Here is a 17,309-nt window from a genome sequence, read left to right as displayed (position 1 = left end):
AACACATAACAACACCGACAACCTCTCAGAACACATAACAACACCCTGACAACCTCTCAGAACACATAACAACACCCTGACAACCTCTCAGAACACATAACAACACCGGCAACCTCTCAGAACACATAACCACACCCTGACAACCTCTCAGAAGAAACAACACCCTGACAACCTCTCAGACTACATAACAACATTCTGACAACCTCTGAAAACACACAACAACACAGACAACCTCTCAGAACACAAAACAACATTCTGACAACCTCTGAAAACACCCAACACATAGAAACACCCTGACAAGCTCTCAGAACACACAACAATGCCATGACAACCTCTCAAAACACATAGCAACGCCCTGTCAACCTCTCAGAACACAAAGCAACCCACAGAAGACATAGCAATGCCATTGCAACATCTCAGAACACATAGCAACACCCTGGCAACAATTTGTAATGCCATAGTATTTGCACGGGAAAGCACTGCTCAAGGTTCTGAATGTAATTTCGCATGACAATAAGTCTCAGGGCTGTTTCATATCAGCTTTGGGTTCACTACAGTTATATAGAGCTGAACTGTGATATCATTGTGTTACTATGCACTTTTCCAAACTGATAGCAAGCTAAAGTGAGAACTAATAGGACCTCAGGGCTGGTTGTCCCTCCTAAGGGATTTTTAAACTAAGCTGCAGGGGCCGTAAAGACTTGACAGAGCGCTGATGAATGTGTGATCATATCCATTGCGAAGAACATGGGGGGTTTCACAGAGAGTTACAGGGCCTTGATTCAATGCTTCATTGCACTTGGGGAATCAGGAATTTGGCTCGTAAAAAGACTCCCAATTTTGGGGGGCCCCACTTCATCGTCAAAAAATAAAATCATTGTTAGTGTCAAATGCTCAAAAATGGAAAACAGAGCAGGAGGAAATGAAGAAGGGGTGAAAGAGTAAAATCATTTGTTGGAGCTATAAAGTCATGGGGGGGCTAAAATTATATTCTGACATGCCTAAGCCATTCAATAAAAGTGCCAAGAGACTTAAAGGTCGTTATACAAGGGCGTATTGTACTTCTCAGTGACATCACTCCTTAGTAAGAGGGAAGGGAGACAGGGAGATTCCCAGTTTTCCCTCTGGGGTGAAAAAGGCCAAGGTTGATGTTGATTGCCACGTCGCCATGTGGGAGGATTGTATTGAGGGCCGGCCTGCCCTCGCTTCATCCATAGCCATTAGAGCTGAAATGAATGCATGCTATATATTTATTTAGCTTTTTAAATAGACATACACTTCAGGTCAGAGATCGCTGAGAAAGTCTGTCTGGAATCGCTAAGGAGGAGGAGATTTCCTCGGCTGATTTATGGAGATGAAAATGTGAAGGCTTAGAGGGGTGTTGAGTGCTTTTAGACTTGGCAGTATTTCTCTATTAAGAGGCTGTGAAAGCCAAATGGTCATTCTTGGGTGGGGTGTGATAGATGAGCTAATCTCTGACTCTGCGTGCAAACGCGCAAGCCAACATGTCAAGTACAGAAATGTACATGAAACAGGCTCAAATGTTCATCATAAAGTCTAAGTTTGACCACACAGTGTGAGCGCCAGTGCTGGACAAACTCATGTACTTGAGTTTAACTACAGTTAATGTAATGAAATACATTTCAGCGTTACTTCAGCACTACCACGGAATAGATCAAGAACGTGTCATTATTCACTCATTTACATATATTAATTTACATTTACATGTATTAATTTTGTTGAAATGGGTGAGTGAATAATGAAAGTTTTTTTATTTGTATATTATTTCTTTTATTTAATATTTTTATTTAACCATATCTTTAATTATCAAAAGTAAAAGTAAAGTAACTGTTTCAGAGACCATTATTCTGCTCAAAACCCAGCAAAAAAGCATGAGAAAGAATGGAAAAAAAGATGGGAGAAAAGCCCAAATTATGAGATAAAAATTCATAATCCAACATTACATTATCAGACAACATAACTTATGATAAACAGAATGTTACTGTGTATTGGTGTGGAGGCTTATAGTTGTTACAGTTATCATTCTGTTTGGTGTGAATAGTATGGTGAATGGTGATTTTTGAATCAGTTCACGAATGGCACTGAATGATTCATTTGTGACTTAGCTTGGGCAGAGTTTTCTAAAAGCATTGTGAGCAAAGTAGATCGTAGAGAGCATTTGGTGCCAATTAGGCTTATGATAGTTTTGGGAAAAGCAGCCCTGGCCAATTTCGGACATTGCTATTTCTTCTTGGAATGGGTTTCAGTGTCTTAAGTGAATTAATGAGGAGTGACGTTTTTTATGACATGTAGTGGAGTAAAACATAAAATACAAACAATCTATTACTGGATTTGCTCCTGTTTTTAAATCCGATTGTGGTTGTTCACACTGTATGTGTCATAGTCAAACTGAATTCACTTCCAAAACAGTTAAGTTCTCAGAAGTGGAGTTAACCATTTTTTGTGTGTGTGTACATTGCCACATCGAACCTTCTGTTAGAAATTAAATCAGACTTTGATTTAACATCATTTTTTAAAGAGTCACTAAGTGTCTAGCTGTCATCAGCTCAGGAATATTGCAGTAATAGCTTTGACAATGAACTGCTTTACAGGAAAATGGGAGGCCTGGCTTCGTGCAAGCAACTACCCTTAAATTCAGGAAGCAATGAACAATGTGAAAGATAACATTCCTCCAAGCGCTAGGTATGTGAACTACTCGGGTCTTGTTTTCCTTTCAAATAATCACGCAGCTTTCCCTGATTAATCACTGACTACTCGTATTACAGGTGGCATAATAATCTACATGGGATTTGAGATGTTGGCATGAAAAACTCTTCCTGAAGGCAAATCATGCAAAGTTTGAAAATGTGTATCGGGTTATGTAGCTGCTGGGAACAGGAACTGCCTCGCACTTCGCCACCTAGCTTCTTGAGATCAAGTTTGGCTGTGTGACATGACCTGTCACACTCTTGAGTAGGTTCACATAAAAACATTTTTCAGTTTCTCTGTCAATGCACGCATGATAACAGGTTATTCCGGTCAGCAGGATAATCTCAGTTCGGCCTGCAGGCTAACGCTGCCTGTGTTCACTTAAAGAGTTAGCAATTCACTCTTCTGTCACAGTCACAATAAAAAAATCTTTGAAAAGCAAAAACAGAACTAACTTCTTGAAGACTCTTCAAAGGAAGTTAACAAACACTGGATCAAATAAGAGGTTTTCATAAGTGCGCCAGAGACATAGAAAAAGTTTGTTTCAAGTTCTTCTCAGTTCATTTGTTCTGTTTTGTATTTTGTGATTTCAGGGAAAAAGACACACCCAGATATGTTTATAGCTTAGTCGTTGCTCTTTTATACCTCAATAAAATTTTATATAATCAATATAATTACTTCTCATTTCAGTAAGTAATCAACGCAACATTAGATGCAAGGTATACATTTATCAGTATGTCATTTTAGTACCTTAGCATTGCTATAGCACAATATTGTGTTTATAAAATATATAAAATGTATATAAAAATTAATAATAGTAAACATTTTAAATTTTGCTGAGACAAAATTAAATTAAAACACTAAATTTAAATGACATTAATAAAATGACTATGGATAGTATGGCTCTGATAAGTTAAGTTCAAATTTTATAAAACATAAATATAAACAATATAAATAATACAAATATATATATTTTTTGACATAACGTTGTTAAAATATATTAGATATTATAAAGAAAAGTCATGTGGATAGTACAGCTGGTCAATGACTTAATTAGTAAGAAATGTTCATATTGTTCATATTAAAATCCCTGATGTTTTTTGTGGAAGATATTAGAGTTTTGTGATTTTTCTTTCCTATGTGCAGTGCTGGAGAACAGTGAGATCTTTCACATAAGCAAGTCATTGTCAGCGGTTTATTTTGTAGCCAAGAAATCACATAACCAAGATGGTTTCCCCAAACAATTGCTATATTTTAACACAGCATCAAACGAAACATGATTCCAGCCTTCACTACTCATCATACCTGAAAGAAGATAGTAGTATCATTTTGGAAACTGGCAGGCAATGTGGTTACAAAACAATAAGAGCTAGAAAAGAGGACATAAATGAGGGTCTATTACAAAGATCTATTCATTTTTTTATGCTTTTCCCTGAGAATAATGGTAGTTTATGTAAAACATCTAGAGAAACTGATTATTGTCCCCACGCTCCCAATTAGAGAATAAAAGATGCAATAATAGCGAAGGTCTCACAGGTGAGAAAAACAACGAGAGCCGCATTCCGCCGCACTCATCTGCTCCCCCCGGCGTTTCCCATGCGCTAACAGTGACAGATAGCTTCCCTCAAATACTCCCTTCCAGCTCGTGTTTCACTAAACCACCACTCCGCTAGGTTTTTAGGAAATTCCCTTTTGTTAAAACTGCTGACTGCCAGCAGCAAAGAAACTGCCAAAGAAGTTGCAATTCCAAGTCAAGAGTTCGAACATTTTCCCAGCAGTGTTGTATTTTAACAGGCGTAAGTTATATGTAAACATGATGATACGCTCTGAGAGAAGATTTTATGGCATAAACATATTTTTATGAACATGTGCTATCCATCTAAAATTATATCTGTCCCTGAAAGCTCTGTCATGCCAAAAATAATATGTAAATTACTAATTTCCCCATCCATCTTATTATTATTTTTATTTGAGTAATTACTATTAATAATTTTTCTTTCTTTTTGGAAATGTAAATACTGCTTGTTTTGTTTTTATTATATATATATATATATATATATATATATATATATATATATATATATATATATATATATATATATATATATATATATTCATTTTTTTACTGCATTTTTTTTTTTATTTAACTGTTTTTGTATATTATAACCCCAAAATGTCATTTAAGTATTGTTAACTTAAGAAAGCTAACAAACCAAACATTTATATAATATATTGTGCATTTAAAGTATTTATGCACATTAACTTAAGAGTTCATTTTATACCTGTTAATAAATTCCAATTGCACTGCATAAATCATTTGACATTAAATACAAATTTATAATAAATTCCCTGTATTAAAACAGCATGCTTGTTCAGATTTTGTAGAAATAACTTTAAAGCATTTTTATAATGGACTGCATGTTCTGCAATCTAATTTAAAATTAAAATAAATCTAACATAGACCCAGCCTATATGAGTCTTTAGAGGTTCTCCTTCAGCCAATGGATGTAGTTCCCAAGACTTCGTTTTCCAACAGAAAATGCAAAGGGTCCAAAAGCGAAACTGAGGCATCCATGGAAGCCATCTTCAACATGATCAACAGTGACGTGGACTCCGGCCTCCTCCAGTCGTGTGGCGTACATGAGTCCGTCGTCTCTCAGCACATCATGCTCACAGGTCATGATGTAAGCGGGCGGCACGGCCTTCAGCACTTCTGTTTCAGCTAGTAGAGGCGACGCTCTCACATCCAGCAGGCCTGGCAGCTTCTCCAGCAGTTTTGGGTCGCCGTGAAGCGGAAAAACAGGTTTATAGCTCTTCTGGAAGGCCACCGGAAGAAGCTTGGTCCAGTTGGTCTTGGCTTTGGCCGTTGCTATCTCCTGACCCTGATCCAGAGCTGTGTGGTTGTTTGCCAGCAAAGCAGGAACAAGCTTCTGCTCGCCGTTTAGGTACTCCAGCCAATAGCGGGCCATCGTTGACCTGTCTAGGATGGGCATGTTGGCGCTCTGCTGGTACGAGGGGGTGTTGAAGTCCAGGGCCTGAAGCACTGGGTACACCAGTGCCTGAACTTTAAATTTAATAGGAATGCTACTGTCTAAAGCAATCTGTGAGAACAGAGACAAAAAAAGACAAAAAAAAAAAATGTTTGATTATTTGCAATCTTTTACAATATAGGCACACTAGTAAACAAAACATATTTAACAATATTTAGGTGTTGTTATTTTGTATTTTGTTCAGTTTATATATATATATATTAATTATATATTATATATATTAAAAGATTCAAGATTTTTATTTGTCACATACATGGTAAATAAAATAAAGTGTAACCATATATATATATATATATATATATATATATATATATATATATATATATATATATATATATATATATATATGAATCATTAATTATAGTTAATTAAAATATAAAACATTTAAAAGTTTAAACATATTCTCTAAATTATTCATTTAAAGCATTTAAAAAAAAAAAAACTTTTCTCAATAATTTTCTCATTCATGATCATGATGAAGCGTACAATTAATAAGCATACTGACACTATAAACATCTTGACATTTTGGGCTATTTTGCTTCCATAATCTGTCTTCTTTCCGATTTTTGGAAAGAAAACATCCAAAACACACATTTTAGTGTTCATTTTATTTATAAGTTTATCTCTTTGCGTCTGTAGATTTCAATTGCAATAGACTTTTTTCTCCAAATTTATATGGTGAAGGTTTTTACAGAGGCGTTTGTTCAAATATAATTCACTCGATACAAATAGATATCCAAAATCCCTTAAAATATGTTCAGATTTCAGTTCTGGAAATGTATGCAAATGAGTGCATATTTAATTAGATCATGCAAAATTTTAATATTTTAGCATAACATTAAAAAATTTTTTTACTGCTATATTTATTAGTTACAGCCTTTACTCTATTCACCTGTGAGGTCTTGCCTTAATGGGAAACCTTTAATTGTAATGATGTCTATTGACGCTTGGGTTTCTCACACCTGTTGTGCCACAGCAGCGGCCAGGTTTCCTCCGGCGCTGTCCCCGGACACAGCCACCCTCCTCGGGTCTATGGAGTACCTACCCAACACCTCGGCTGTCAGGATGTGTTTGGAGGCCTGTAAAACATCATCATACTGATCTGGAAACCGTGCATCCGGTGCCAGCCTGTACCTGAACATACAATTCAAATAAGATATACAAAAGTAATCAGGTAAACCGCTCCTTTAATAATACAAAGACCTACGGAAGACCCAGGAAATTGCATACTCGACAGATATTACGACTGCATTCAGCTCCTCAGCCGTAGTCATGCACAGACGGAAAAATGGTTCCATCTCTATAAAACAGAGAGAGCAGTTGAAGAGGTACAAATCATAGATAATATCACTAAAAGTTACACAACAAAAGTTTAAATAATATCTGAGAAGTGTTTCCTTGCTCGACCACGTGAGGGCGCATCGAGACTGCTGAGCAAACATATTTCTCTCCCGATTCAACAAAATCCTTCATTTGCATGAAATCATATGCATATTGAATATATAACACCGTAAACGATCATATACTTGTACTGTAGAGTGTCCACCCTCCTCCGTGGAAATAGACCACGCCTCTTTTAAAGCTCTGTTCCTGGCCTGCAGCAGTTGACTCAAACACTAGTGCTTTCACTCCGCCAAAAGACGCCTCTGTGACTCGGACGCTTGGGCTGGACTCGTCAATTTTTGCATCCGTCCAAGCCGAGAAGTATTTTACCAACCCAAATGGCGAAGTCAGTCCAAGATCATGAGCTAAAAAACCCTGCGAGAGAGAGAGAAAGGTTTCCTGTCAGCAGATCTCTTATTCCATAAATGGTGATACTTAAGTGGAATTCTATATGCTAAAGTAATAGCGTTTATATATAAATATTTGAACCCTCTGGGCCTCTTTGGTCATTTTTTGAACGAAAAATATTTATATGTTAAAGGGTCCAAAAAAAAAGTCACACTTTTTGACCAACATAGAAATGAATGGCAAATAAGAAAAAAAATAGGAAAACTTAGAGAATCTTTTGGTGGTACAAACTAAAAATGAACCACTGTGCAGAACAAAAGTTCACAGCAATCAAGGATTGACTCTCTAAAATATGCAAAATAGACCCCCCCCACACACACACACCGAGAGAGAGAGAGAGAGAGAGAGAGAGAGAGAGAGAGAGAGAGAGAAATGAACCGGTAAGACTGCAACAGAGCAATTTTTTTTTGAATATTTGAAATAAAACGAATAAATTAAAAAAAATACTCTCTCTCCCTCTTTCTCTCTCCCTCTTTCTCTCTCTCTCTCCCTCTTTCTCTCTCTCTCTCCCTCTTTCTCTCTCTCTATCCCACACACACACTCACAGAAAGAACAACAGAGCAAATTTTGAGAATATTCAATGACTGATTCAAAATCCTAATACAAAACCTGATATTTTTCTAACCAAAAATATCTAAACCTTGACAAAAATTTGTCTTTTAGAATGTCTAAATGTATATCTAAAAGTAAATCCTAATAAAATTAAGAAATTATATCTAAAAAAAATGGGAATCCTTGTGTATACAGGGAACTAGAGGTCTGCGCGGGACTGTTTTTTAAGTCCCGCTCCCGCCCGCTCCCGCTGGGGTTATATCCCGCACCCACCCGTTCCCGCTATATATACACCATTTGTTCACCCGCTGTCTGCTTAGAATAATTTTCTTCCCGACCCGACCATCCCGCTTAATATAGATCTCCCAGAATTTCACATGTACATTTTCACAGAGAAAATAAAAATGTAGTCTGCACAAACATTTTTTTATTATTATTTTATTCGCCTTGTCAATATACAAAATTTAACATTTTGCTGCAGACAGTAGGGGAAAAATGTTGCAGCGAAAAAAAAAATTAAGTGTAGGCTATTATTTTTATTCGTATTATCAAAATTCGTAACATTTTGCTGTCAACACAGGAAAAGTGTTAGAGAAAGAAAGAACATATGACGTCATTAAGCAAAATATGTAGGCCTTAACCTTCTCATCCCTGAGAAGAATGTGCTGACATACGTCTCTCCAACAAAATATATAAATTCAACAATAACTAAAATAAAAAATTAACAACTCAAAATTGTAGGCAAAATATGCAGGCCTTCCATCGCGAACAATTTAAGAAAATATTATGCCGACATCGATTTCAACGTCTCCCCTACAAACGAAATAAATTCAACAATAACTAATAATAAATTAACATCTCAAAATGGTAGGCAATATGAAATGAACGAAAGCCGTACTTACTTGGAAAAATCAGCTTTTTCCAGACTATTTTAAATATCCATGCAAGAAAACAATGTCATTGACTGATGACGGTTTCAATACCGAACGTCTTTCTTCCAAAATCCGACTGCAAAGGCTGAATGCTCTCTCGGAAGGTGCACTCGTGGCCGGGATGCAGAGGACATATCTCGCAAGGTTGCTCAGAGCAGGAAACTGGGACTGATGTGAATCCCACCACTGCAAAACTTTTTGTTGACTTGATAATTCAAGTCTCATGGTCATGTACTCCTGAATCTGAATATCTAGTGATTTCGATCCAACTGATTCTTCATTGTTGTTGGATGTGGAAGTATCTCACTGACATTAAACTTTCCAATTTTTGCTGCTGTGTCGACCAAATGTTGGGCCAGCTGATTAAAACCTTTTCCGGACACAGTATCATACGGTCGAATGTTTTGGCAAACAAAGTCAACACATTTTTCTGTGGTCTCTTTTTTAAACTGCTCTGGCACCGGCCTAGACTTTGTAAATGCCAGTTTAGTTTGACCCTTTGTGATGATGCATGAGTGCCGCCTTAATCCCGAGGTTCCAGTCTTGTGACTGCTGAACGGGAACACTTTTAGGCATTTATCACATTGCGCAAAGGGTATTTTTTTCCCATCTGCGTCTATGATGCATGAAAAAGACTCCCATACATTAGACTTGCCTGACGTGGGTTTCTTAGCAGTAAACTGACCATTGTCCAGTCCAAGTTGAACGTCCTTCAAGGACAGCGCATCCACACTTTGCTCCACACTTTGTTCTGCCATTTTTTTCTTTTGAGGGCCGTTTATCACATACAGTCTGCCCTGAGGAGTCGGACCGTAATGCACATGCTGCGCGCGCGCACAGATCCAGCAAATACAATCAATGCATGACAGAAAGAACCGTTACTGGTCCGTGCGTGCAGCGCGTGCATAACGGTCCTGAGTACAGGGCAGACTGTAGCCTATACCGGGTGGTCGATAAGATTAAGATTAGGTAAAGCGAAGATATGCTGTTCTGAAAGAATGTCGGCGTCGGGAACGTGATATTGAATGACCGACCGCTCCCGTTCAAATTACACCAGAGTTACCGACCGCTGCCGTTTTTTAGTCGGATATTTAATCCCGCGGCGCAAAATATCTGGTCGGGTCCCCCCAGACCTCTACAGGGAACTATACAGGAGTTTACATGACATTACACAAGTTTTTATTTTTATGCCACCAGATGGCACAATTCTCAGTTCAAAAAATGGATTTGAAATGCTTCCACTCTGTTTTAACATGAAAAGTTGCATTTATTGGAAAATAATAAAGAAATAAATAAAATATATGAATTCTAATAGGAAAAAGTAGCTCATTCAAATTGTATAAATGTTGCATAGTATCATAAAATCCCCTCAAAATTCTAAATAATAATACAAAAATATTAAACAAAAATCTATTACACTGATTTTCCTTAAAAAAGTTACATCTCAACAAGGCTTTGGTCACTTTTGACTGCGAAAGAGCCAAATGTGAACCCTAAATGACGAGGCCCAGAGGGTTAATACAAAATCTTACCAACTTCATCATGCCACGAATCATTGCGTCCGAAATCATGAGTTTCCATGGCTCTGATATAGTGCTGGGCAGAGGCAGATAAATGTAATAAGCAGCTGCTACTGACAGTAAAATAATCCCGATCAAAATGGGCCGCATTATTAATTGTGTTAAAGGAGCATTAAAATGACTCGCAGCACAAACGTCAGTGTTCATATAGTGACTGCATGTATGACACTTCACCTGATTTCCTTTCAGATAGTAGAAATTATGAAATCACAGCAGTTGTTTTATGTTAAAAGTCCTTAAGTCCACCCTAAGTGGTTGTTTACCTTTGACTGCAGTTTTTATTAGTGATTTGTGGCCCTGAACCACAAAACCAGTCATAAAGGTCTATTGTTCAAAATTGAGATCTATAAACCCTAGATACAAATATTTGAAAATCTGAGATTGAGAATGAAATATATATATATATATACATATATATATATATATATACATATATATATATATATATATATATATATATATATATATATATATATATATATATATACATATACATATATATATATATATATATATATATATGTATTGAGAAAATGGCCTTTAAAGCTGTCTAAGTGAATTTCTTAGCAATGCATAATCCTAATAAAGTTTATATATATTTACGATAGGACATTTATGAAATATCTTCATGGAACATGATCTTTACTTAATACCCTAATGATTTCTGGCATAAAAGCAAAATCTATAATTTTGACCCATACAGTTGTATTTTGGGCTAGTGCTACAAATACACCAGTGCAACTTAAGACTAGTTTTGTGGTCCAGGGTCACATTTTATCTGTCAATGGCATCACATTTATTTAGATTTTTTTAGATCAGTTGAGTGCACATAGCTACTAGTAAATTATTTTAATATTGTTAAATAACACAACGTGAAATTTAAAAACATTTTAAATTTGTATTTGTAACCTTTTTTTTAAGCGACACGATAATGTCAGAAGTTGTTCTAATTGCTTTTCCCCTCCACTGGATTCAGCAAGGAGACATAGACTTTTATTTTGAAATTATCTTCATGCTCTGTTTGTTGCATGTGTACCTGGCACAAACAACTTTGAGTGAATATATAGTATTTATGTTTTCATTATAAATTCCAGTCAAGCTATTTTACACTTTTAAGAAATGAACAAGTAAGACTTCTGATTTGTCTCTTCATTTTCATGATTCACGATTTTGGAATATCATACATATTCATACATAATGTAACAACAAATATTACATTGTACTCATTTTACATCCATGTTGATGATACAGTAGAATGGAAGTGTAAATATGAAATGTACTGACAGCATAAACAGTCCCAAACAAAGATACAGTATGGCCTGAGGAGGTGGAACTGAACTCATTTTGTGCACAAAGCAAATTATTTTTTATGGTAAACTTATCCATGAATTTTAAACTTTTTTACACTTGTATGTTGAATAAATTGTTTGAGTGTTGAAATTAATTTATATTACATTTACATTTACTTTCGCATATGCTGTTTCACAGATTCTGCTCTGAAAATCAGAGTACAGTAATGGTTTATTTCCCAAGGAAATAAGTGCATGCATTCAGAATGTATCTATCACTCGGTAAGAAATGTGTCTACTCCTTGAAGCCTGGTGATACGGATCTCCGCAGACGTCATGCCTAGATGCAGCTGAACAAAACTAGTGCAGAGAGCACAATTGCATGCTTGTGTGTGCGCGCATAAATAAAAATGGATACCGCTGCAAGTCTTGAGTGTGAAAGACATGAACTGTCTTGTCTTCCCATCTGCTCATTAACTGAGAAATATGAGAACTACAGTGTCTTGAAAACTAGTGTCTTGTTTTACACATTTCGTTTTTTACTTGTTTTTTTTGTTGTTGCATGGGCTTGTTTTAACACTTATTTATATATATGTATCTGTATATTTATAGAACAATTACTGTCTAATATATATATAAAAATTCAATAGACATTGTCTATTTTTTGTCACTCTGCAGATTAATATAAAAATTACATTGTAAGTCATTTTTAATACTTTTATAATTTATATGTATTCGTTTTCATGTTTTTTTTAAATTATTTTTAGTATTTTTAATAGAAATTGACAATTTGTTTCGGTCACACTCTGCAGATTTTTACATAAAATATTATCAATAAAATAATTTCCATGACAGAATTAATATGGATGGGTTCACATTAAAAAAAACCCTTTGTATAATCTGGATTATCCTGCATTACATCCACTATAAACCCACTGCTACTAAAACAATTGTGTATTGTTACTGAAACATAGTTTCAATAGTTTTGGGCTTGATCAGTGTGCTTTTCATAATCTATTGCATTGACATGTTGCACAGTATTTTAAGTCTAAAAACCATTGGTTAATGTTTGAAATCAAAATGATTAATACCATAACATAACCACCCACCTAAAAAAAAAAAACACCTGCTAGAGGTTCTCCTTCAACCAGAGGATATAACTCCTAAAACTTCGAAACCCTACAGAAAACCGAAAGGGTCCAAAAGCAAAACTGAGGCATCCATGGAAGCCATCTTCAACATGATCAACAGTGACGTGGACTCCGGCCTCCTCCAGTCGTGTGGCGTACATGAGTCCGTCGTCTCTCAGCACGTCATGCTCACAGGTCATGATGTAAGCGGGCGGCACGGCCTTCAGCACTTCTGTTTCAGCTAGTAGAGGCGACGCTCTCACATCCAGCAGGCCTGGGAGCTTCTCCAGCAGTTTTGGGTCGCCGTGAAGCGGAAACACAGGTTTATAGCTCTTCTGGAAGGCCACCGGAAGAAGCTTGGTCCAGTTGGTCTTGGCTTTGGCCGCTGCTATCTCCTGGCTTGGAGTTGAGATTGAGTGGTGGTTTGCTAGCAAAGACGTAACAAGTCTTGGATCCCCGTTTAGGTACTCAAGCCAAAAGCGAGCCATGAGTGGACGGTGCAGGATGGGAATGTGGCCGTTCTGCTGGTACGAGGGGGTGTTGAAGTCCAAGGCCTGAAGCACAGGGTAGAGAAGGGCCTGAACTTTGAACTTAATAGAAGCACTATTGTCCAAAGCCATCTATGAGAAGAGAGACAAAAAGCTTACTTTTCCTTAGTAATGAAAACACAGCGTGCACCTTGAAAAACATCTGCTGATCTGCAAAAAAAAAAAAAAAGGCCTAACACTACCTATTTTAGACCAATTTAGATTTAGAAAAAATATCATCACAAAGTTTTTTTTTTTTGGCAAAATAAAACTGAAAATTCTATATATACTATATCAATACTATATAATACTATATATATCCATTCAATGTTGAAGAAATTTATATAAACACAAACAATAAATATCAAATATATCAATATCAAATATATATATTTATATAATATCAATATCAAATATATATATTTATATACACACACTAACCAGCTACTTTATTAAGTACACCTATTTAATTGCTTGCTAACACAAATAGCTAATCAGCCAATCACATGGCAGCAACTCAATGCATTTGGGCATCTAAATGTGGTGAAGATGACTTGCTGAAGTTCAAACCAAGCATCAGAATGGGGAAGAAAGGGGATTTAAGTGACTTTGAACGTGGAATAGTTGTTGGTGCCAGACGGGCTGGTCTGAGTATTTCAAAAACTGCTGATCTACTGGGATTTTCATGTACAACCATCTCTGGGGTTTACAGAGAAAATATCCAGTGACAAAAATGCCTTGTTGATGTCAGAGGTCAGAGGAGAATGAGCAGACTGGTTAGAGATGATAGAAAGGCAACAGTAACTCAAAAACCACTCGTTACAACCAAAGTATGCAGAATACCATCTCTGAACGCACAACATGTCGTACCCTGAAGAAGATGAGCTACAGCAGCAGAAGACCACATCGGGTGTCGCTACTGTCAGCTAAGAACAGGAAACGGAGGATATAATTCACACAGGCTCATCAAAATCAGACAATAGAAGATTGGAAAAACGTTGCCTGGTCTGATGAGTCTCGATTTCTTCTGTAACATTCAGATGGCAGGGTCAGAATTTGGCATAAAGAACAGGAAAGCATGGATCCATCCAGCCTTGTCTCAACTGTTCAGGCTGCTGGTGGTGTAATGGTGTGGGGGATATTTTCTTGGCACACTTTGGGCAACTTGGTACCAACTGAGCATTGTTTAAATGCCACAGCCTACCTGAGTATTGTTGCTGACCATGTCCATCCCTTTATTTACAGTGTACCCATCTTCTGATGGCCACTTCCAGCAGGATAATGCACCATGTCACAAAGCTCAAATCATCATCAAATGGCCTCCACAGTCATCAGATCTCGATCCAATAGAGCAGCTTTGGGATGTGGTGGAACATAGGTGTGTGTATATATATATATATATATATATATGTGTGTGTGTGTGTGTGTGTCATTTTCTGTCACTGTTTGGATGTAGTAAGCTTTCTACACAAGTCATCTTTGCAGTTTCCTACCTTCAATCAAAATTAAGATCAGAATTGAATCAGAATGAAATCAGCTTAGAACAGAACAAATAGCTAGGAACCATTGTTCTTTTTTTTCTAGTGATTTTGTAATCTTCACCTTACAAATGGCTGTTGAAACAAAAAATCCTATGAAACAAATCATATTTTGTAGGAAAGTGTGACATGCTAGACCAAAACAGGCATTATTTTTGGAACCATCACCTCAAAATAAAAACATAATATGACAGTATGTGACATCATTCAGCAAATATAGTGAAATTCATTTGCAGTTATTTCTCACACCTGTTGCACCACAGCAGCGGCCAGATTGGCACCGGCGCTGTCCCCTGACACAGCCACTCGTTTCGGGTCTATGGAGTACCGACTCAACACCTCGGCTGTCAGGATGTGTTTGGAGGCCTGAATGGCTTCGTTATACTGATCTGGGAAACGTGCCTCCGGGGCCAGCGTGTACCTGAACATACAAATTATATGTTAAATGACAGCTGGTAATTGATGTAATTAAAGCTCTAAATGGATGTAGCAATAAATGATACAGTAGAGAATTGCTTACTCAATTGATATTACAACTGCATCCAACTCTTCAGCCATAGACCAGCACTGAAGGAAATACGTTTGCATCTCTTTAAAGCAAAAGGGAACAAAAGTTACTAATAAAATATATATATTTTTAATTATCTCACTCATTCTGTGTACAATATCCAAAACAGAAAAACATTTATTTATATGAAATCACATGCATTTTCACTTACTTCCACTGCCGAGCGTCCATCCACCTCCGTGGAAATAGACCACACCTCTTTTCAAAGGTGGTTCTTGGTCTGCTGCTGTGGACTCGAACACTTGTGCCTGCACTCCTCCAAATGACGTTTCTGTGACCCGGATTACTGGGCTGGACGGTGGACCCTTTATTTCATCCCATGATGCAGCATACTTTGCAACATCAAAAGGTCGACTCAGTCCAAGATTGTGAGCTAAAAAGCTCTATGGAAAAAAGGACAAGTTAGAGGGATCAGAGAGTGGGATTATTAAACACTCTCCAAGGGTCAGCAAATCTCTTTAAGAATTTTTTTTTTAATTCTGAAGGGACACAGGAAGTTTTTTTTAAGCATTACAGACTCAAATTCCACGTCTTTAATTTGTATTATTGAGAGCTATTAGATTTTTGATTTAGCATGAGATTAACCAAGCATATATGGTAAATTTAAACACAAAAACTGTTTGGTGATATTAGCATTTAGAGGTCAACAATTAAAATAATACAAGATTTATTGAAAATAACAACTCTTTTGAAATTATTTTCAATCAATTTAAGTAAAAATTAAATAGTGAAATAAATGATCAAATATTTTTTAATTATTTTTAAACATATAGACAACTTTTTAGCTTTTTATTTGCTGTTAGAAAATATATATTTTATAGATTGTTAGAAAAAAAATAGACAAACAAGCAAATGTTATTTTCCCTTCTTTTTCCATTCCAACATTATTGCTAGAAAAAACAAATATATATAGAATGTTAGTTTAGTTTTTATTAAATTTTTTGTATTCTCTTCTTTTCTTAATTAAACTATGACGTTAATTTTAGTTAATTCCTAGAAAAATAACATGTATAAGGGTTTAAACTTTGACCAGGCATGTCACCAATTTATTGAGTTTTTTATCATGTTTAAATATTGTATCAACATTTAATTGACAATTATGCATATTTGTATAGTGCAGCCTATATATTATACAACGGAAACAAATGCAAAGCTTACCACATGCATTACACCACGCAATATAGAATCCATAAACATGAGTTTCCATGGCTCTGATATAGTGCTGGGCAGAGGCAGATAAATATAATAAGCAGCTGCTACTGACAGTAAAATCGCCACGATCGAAATGGGCCGCATCATAATTATACTTCCAGTTGAAAGACCACAAGAAACTCATGCAACTATACCGGTCTCAGAGTTGACATAGTGACTGACTGTGCGGTGTTGTAATACCTCATCTGACCCCAGAGAGTGGTTTTGAAATCACTGCAGATTTTACATTAAAAGTCCTCAGGTATGAAAACTCTGAAACCATCGTTTGTAATTTTGTGAGGTTGATATATGCTATAATTTATCGTTTATTTACTACTCTTACTATTTTGAATACACCGAAAAGCACGCAAGTGATTAAGTAAACGACATCTGCGGTTGATTTTTATGTTTTTCCCCCTGTACTGTATTGTGGTGGTAGGCGGTGTCTTTTA

General features: G+C 36.3%; 2 protein-coding genes across 2 annotated transcripts; both read right to left on the bottom strand.

Moving 5' to 3' along the window:
* Nucleotides 1-4,916: 4,916 nt before the first annotated feature.
* Nucleotides 4,917-10,794, bottom strand: LOC132116196 (neutral cholesterol ester hydrolase 1-like). Its single transcript, XM_059524876.1, has 5 exons — nt 10,567-10,794; nt 7,286-7,517; nt 6,990-7,059; nt 6,722-6,893; nt 4,917-5,810 (listed from the first exon to the last, which is right to left on the bottom strand). The coding sequence occupies exons 1-5, from the start codon at nt 10,759-10,761 to the stop codon at nt 5,190-5,192; spliced, it is 1,290 nt and encodes a 429-aa protein (XP_059380859.1). The 5' UTR covers nt 10,762-10,794; the 3' UTR covers nt 4,917-5,189.
* A 1,833-nt stretch (nt 10,795-12,627) lies between these two features.
* Nucleotides 12,628-17,058, bottom strand: LOC132115746 (neutral cholesterol ester hydrolase 1). Its single transcript, XM_059524159.1, has 5 exons — nt 16,825-17,058; nt 15,818-16,049; nt 15,619-15,688; nt 15,348-15,519; nt 12,628-13,653 (listed from the first exon to the last, which is right to left on the bottom strand). The coding sequence occupies exons 1-5, from the start codon at nt 16,963-16,965 to the stop codon at nt 13,033-13,035; spliced, it is 1,236 nt and encodes a 411-aa protein (XP_059380142.1). The 5' UTR covers nt 16,966-17,058; the 3' UTR covers nt 12,628-13,032.
* Between the last annotated feature and the right edge of the window lie 251 nt (nt 17,059-17,309).

The sequence above is a fragment of the Carassius carassius genome, chromosome 35, assembly GCF_963082965.1.
Source record: "Carassius carassius chromosome 35, fCarCar2.1, whole genome shotgun sequence".
Taxonomy (NCBI): domain Eukaryota; kingdom Metazoa; phylum Chordata; class Actinopteri; order Cypriniformes; family Cyprinidae; genus Carassius; species Carassius carassius.
The sequence above is the reverse complement of the archived record's forward strand: the minus strand, read 5'-3'. Positions and strand labels throughout refer to the sequence as shown.

Coding starts and splice junctions, on each gene's coding strand:
- LOC132116196 (XM_059524876.1), bottom strand. CDS start 10,761: ATGAACACTGACGTTTGTGCTGCGAGTCATTTTAATGCTCCTTTAACA. Junction 6,894..6,989: donor GCAGTCGTAATATCTGTCGA/GTATGCAATTTC, acceptor TTGTATGTTCAG/GTACAGGCTGGCACCGGATG. Junction 5,811..6,721: donor CCGCTGCTGTGGCACAACAG/GTGTGAGAAACC, acceptor CTGTTCTCACAG/ATTGCTTTAGACAGTAGCAT.
- LOC132115746 (XM_059524159.1), bottom strand. CDS start 16,965: ATGATGCGGCCCATTTCGATCGTGGCGATTTTACTGTCAGTAGCAGCT. Junction 16,050..16,824: donor TGCGTGGTGTAATGCATGTG/GTAAGCTTTGCA, acceptor TTTTTTCCATAG/AGCTTTTTAGCTCACAATCT. Junction 13,654..15,347: donor CCGCTGCTGTGGTGCAACAG/GTGTGAGAAATA, acceptor CTCTTCTCATAG/ATGGCTTTGGACAATAGTGC.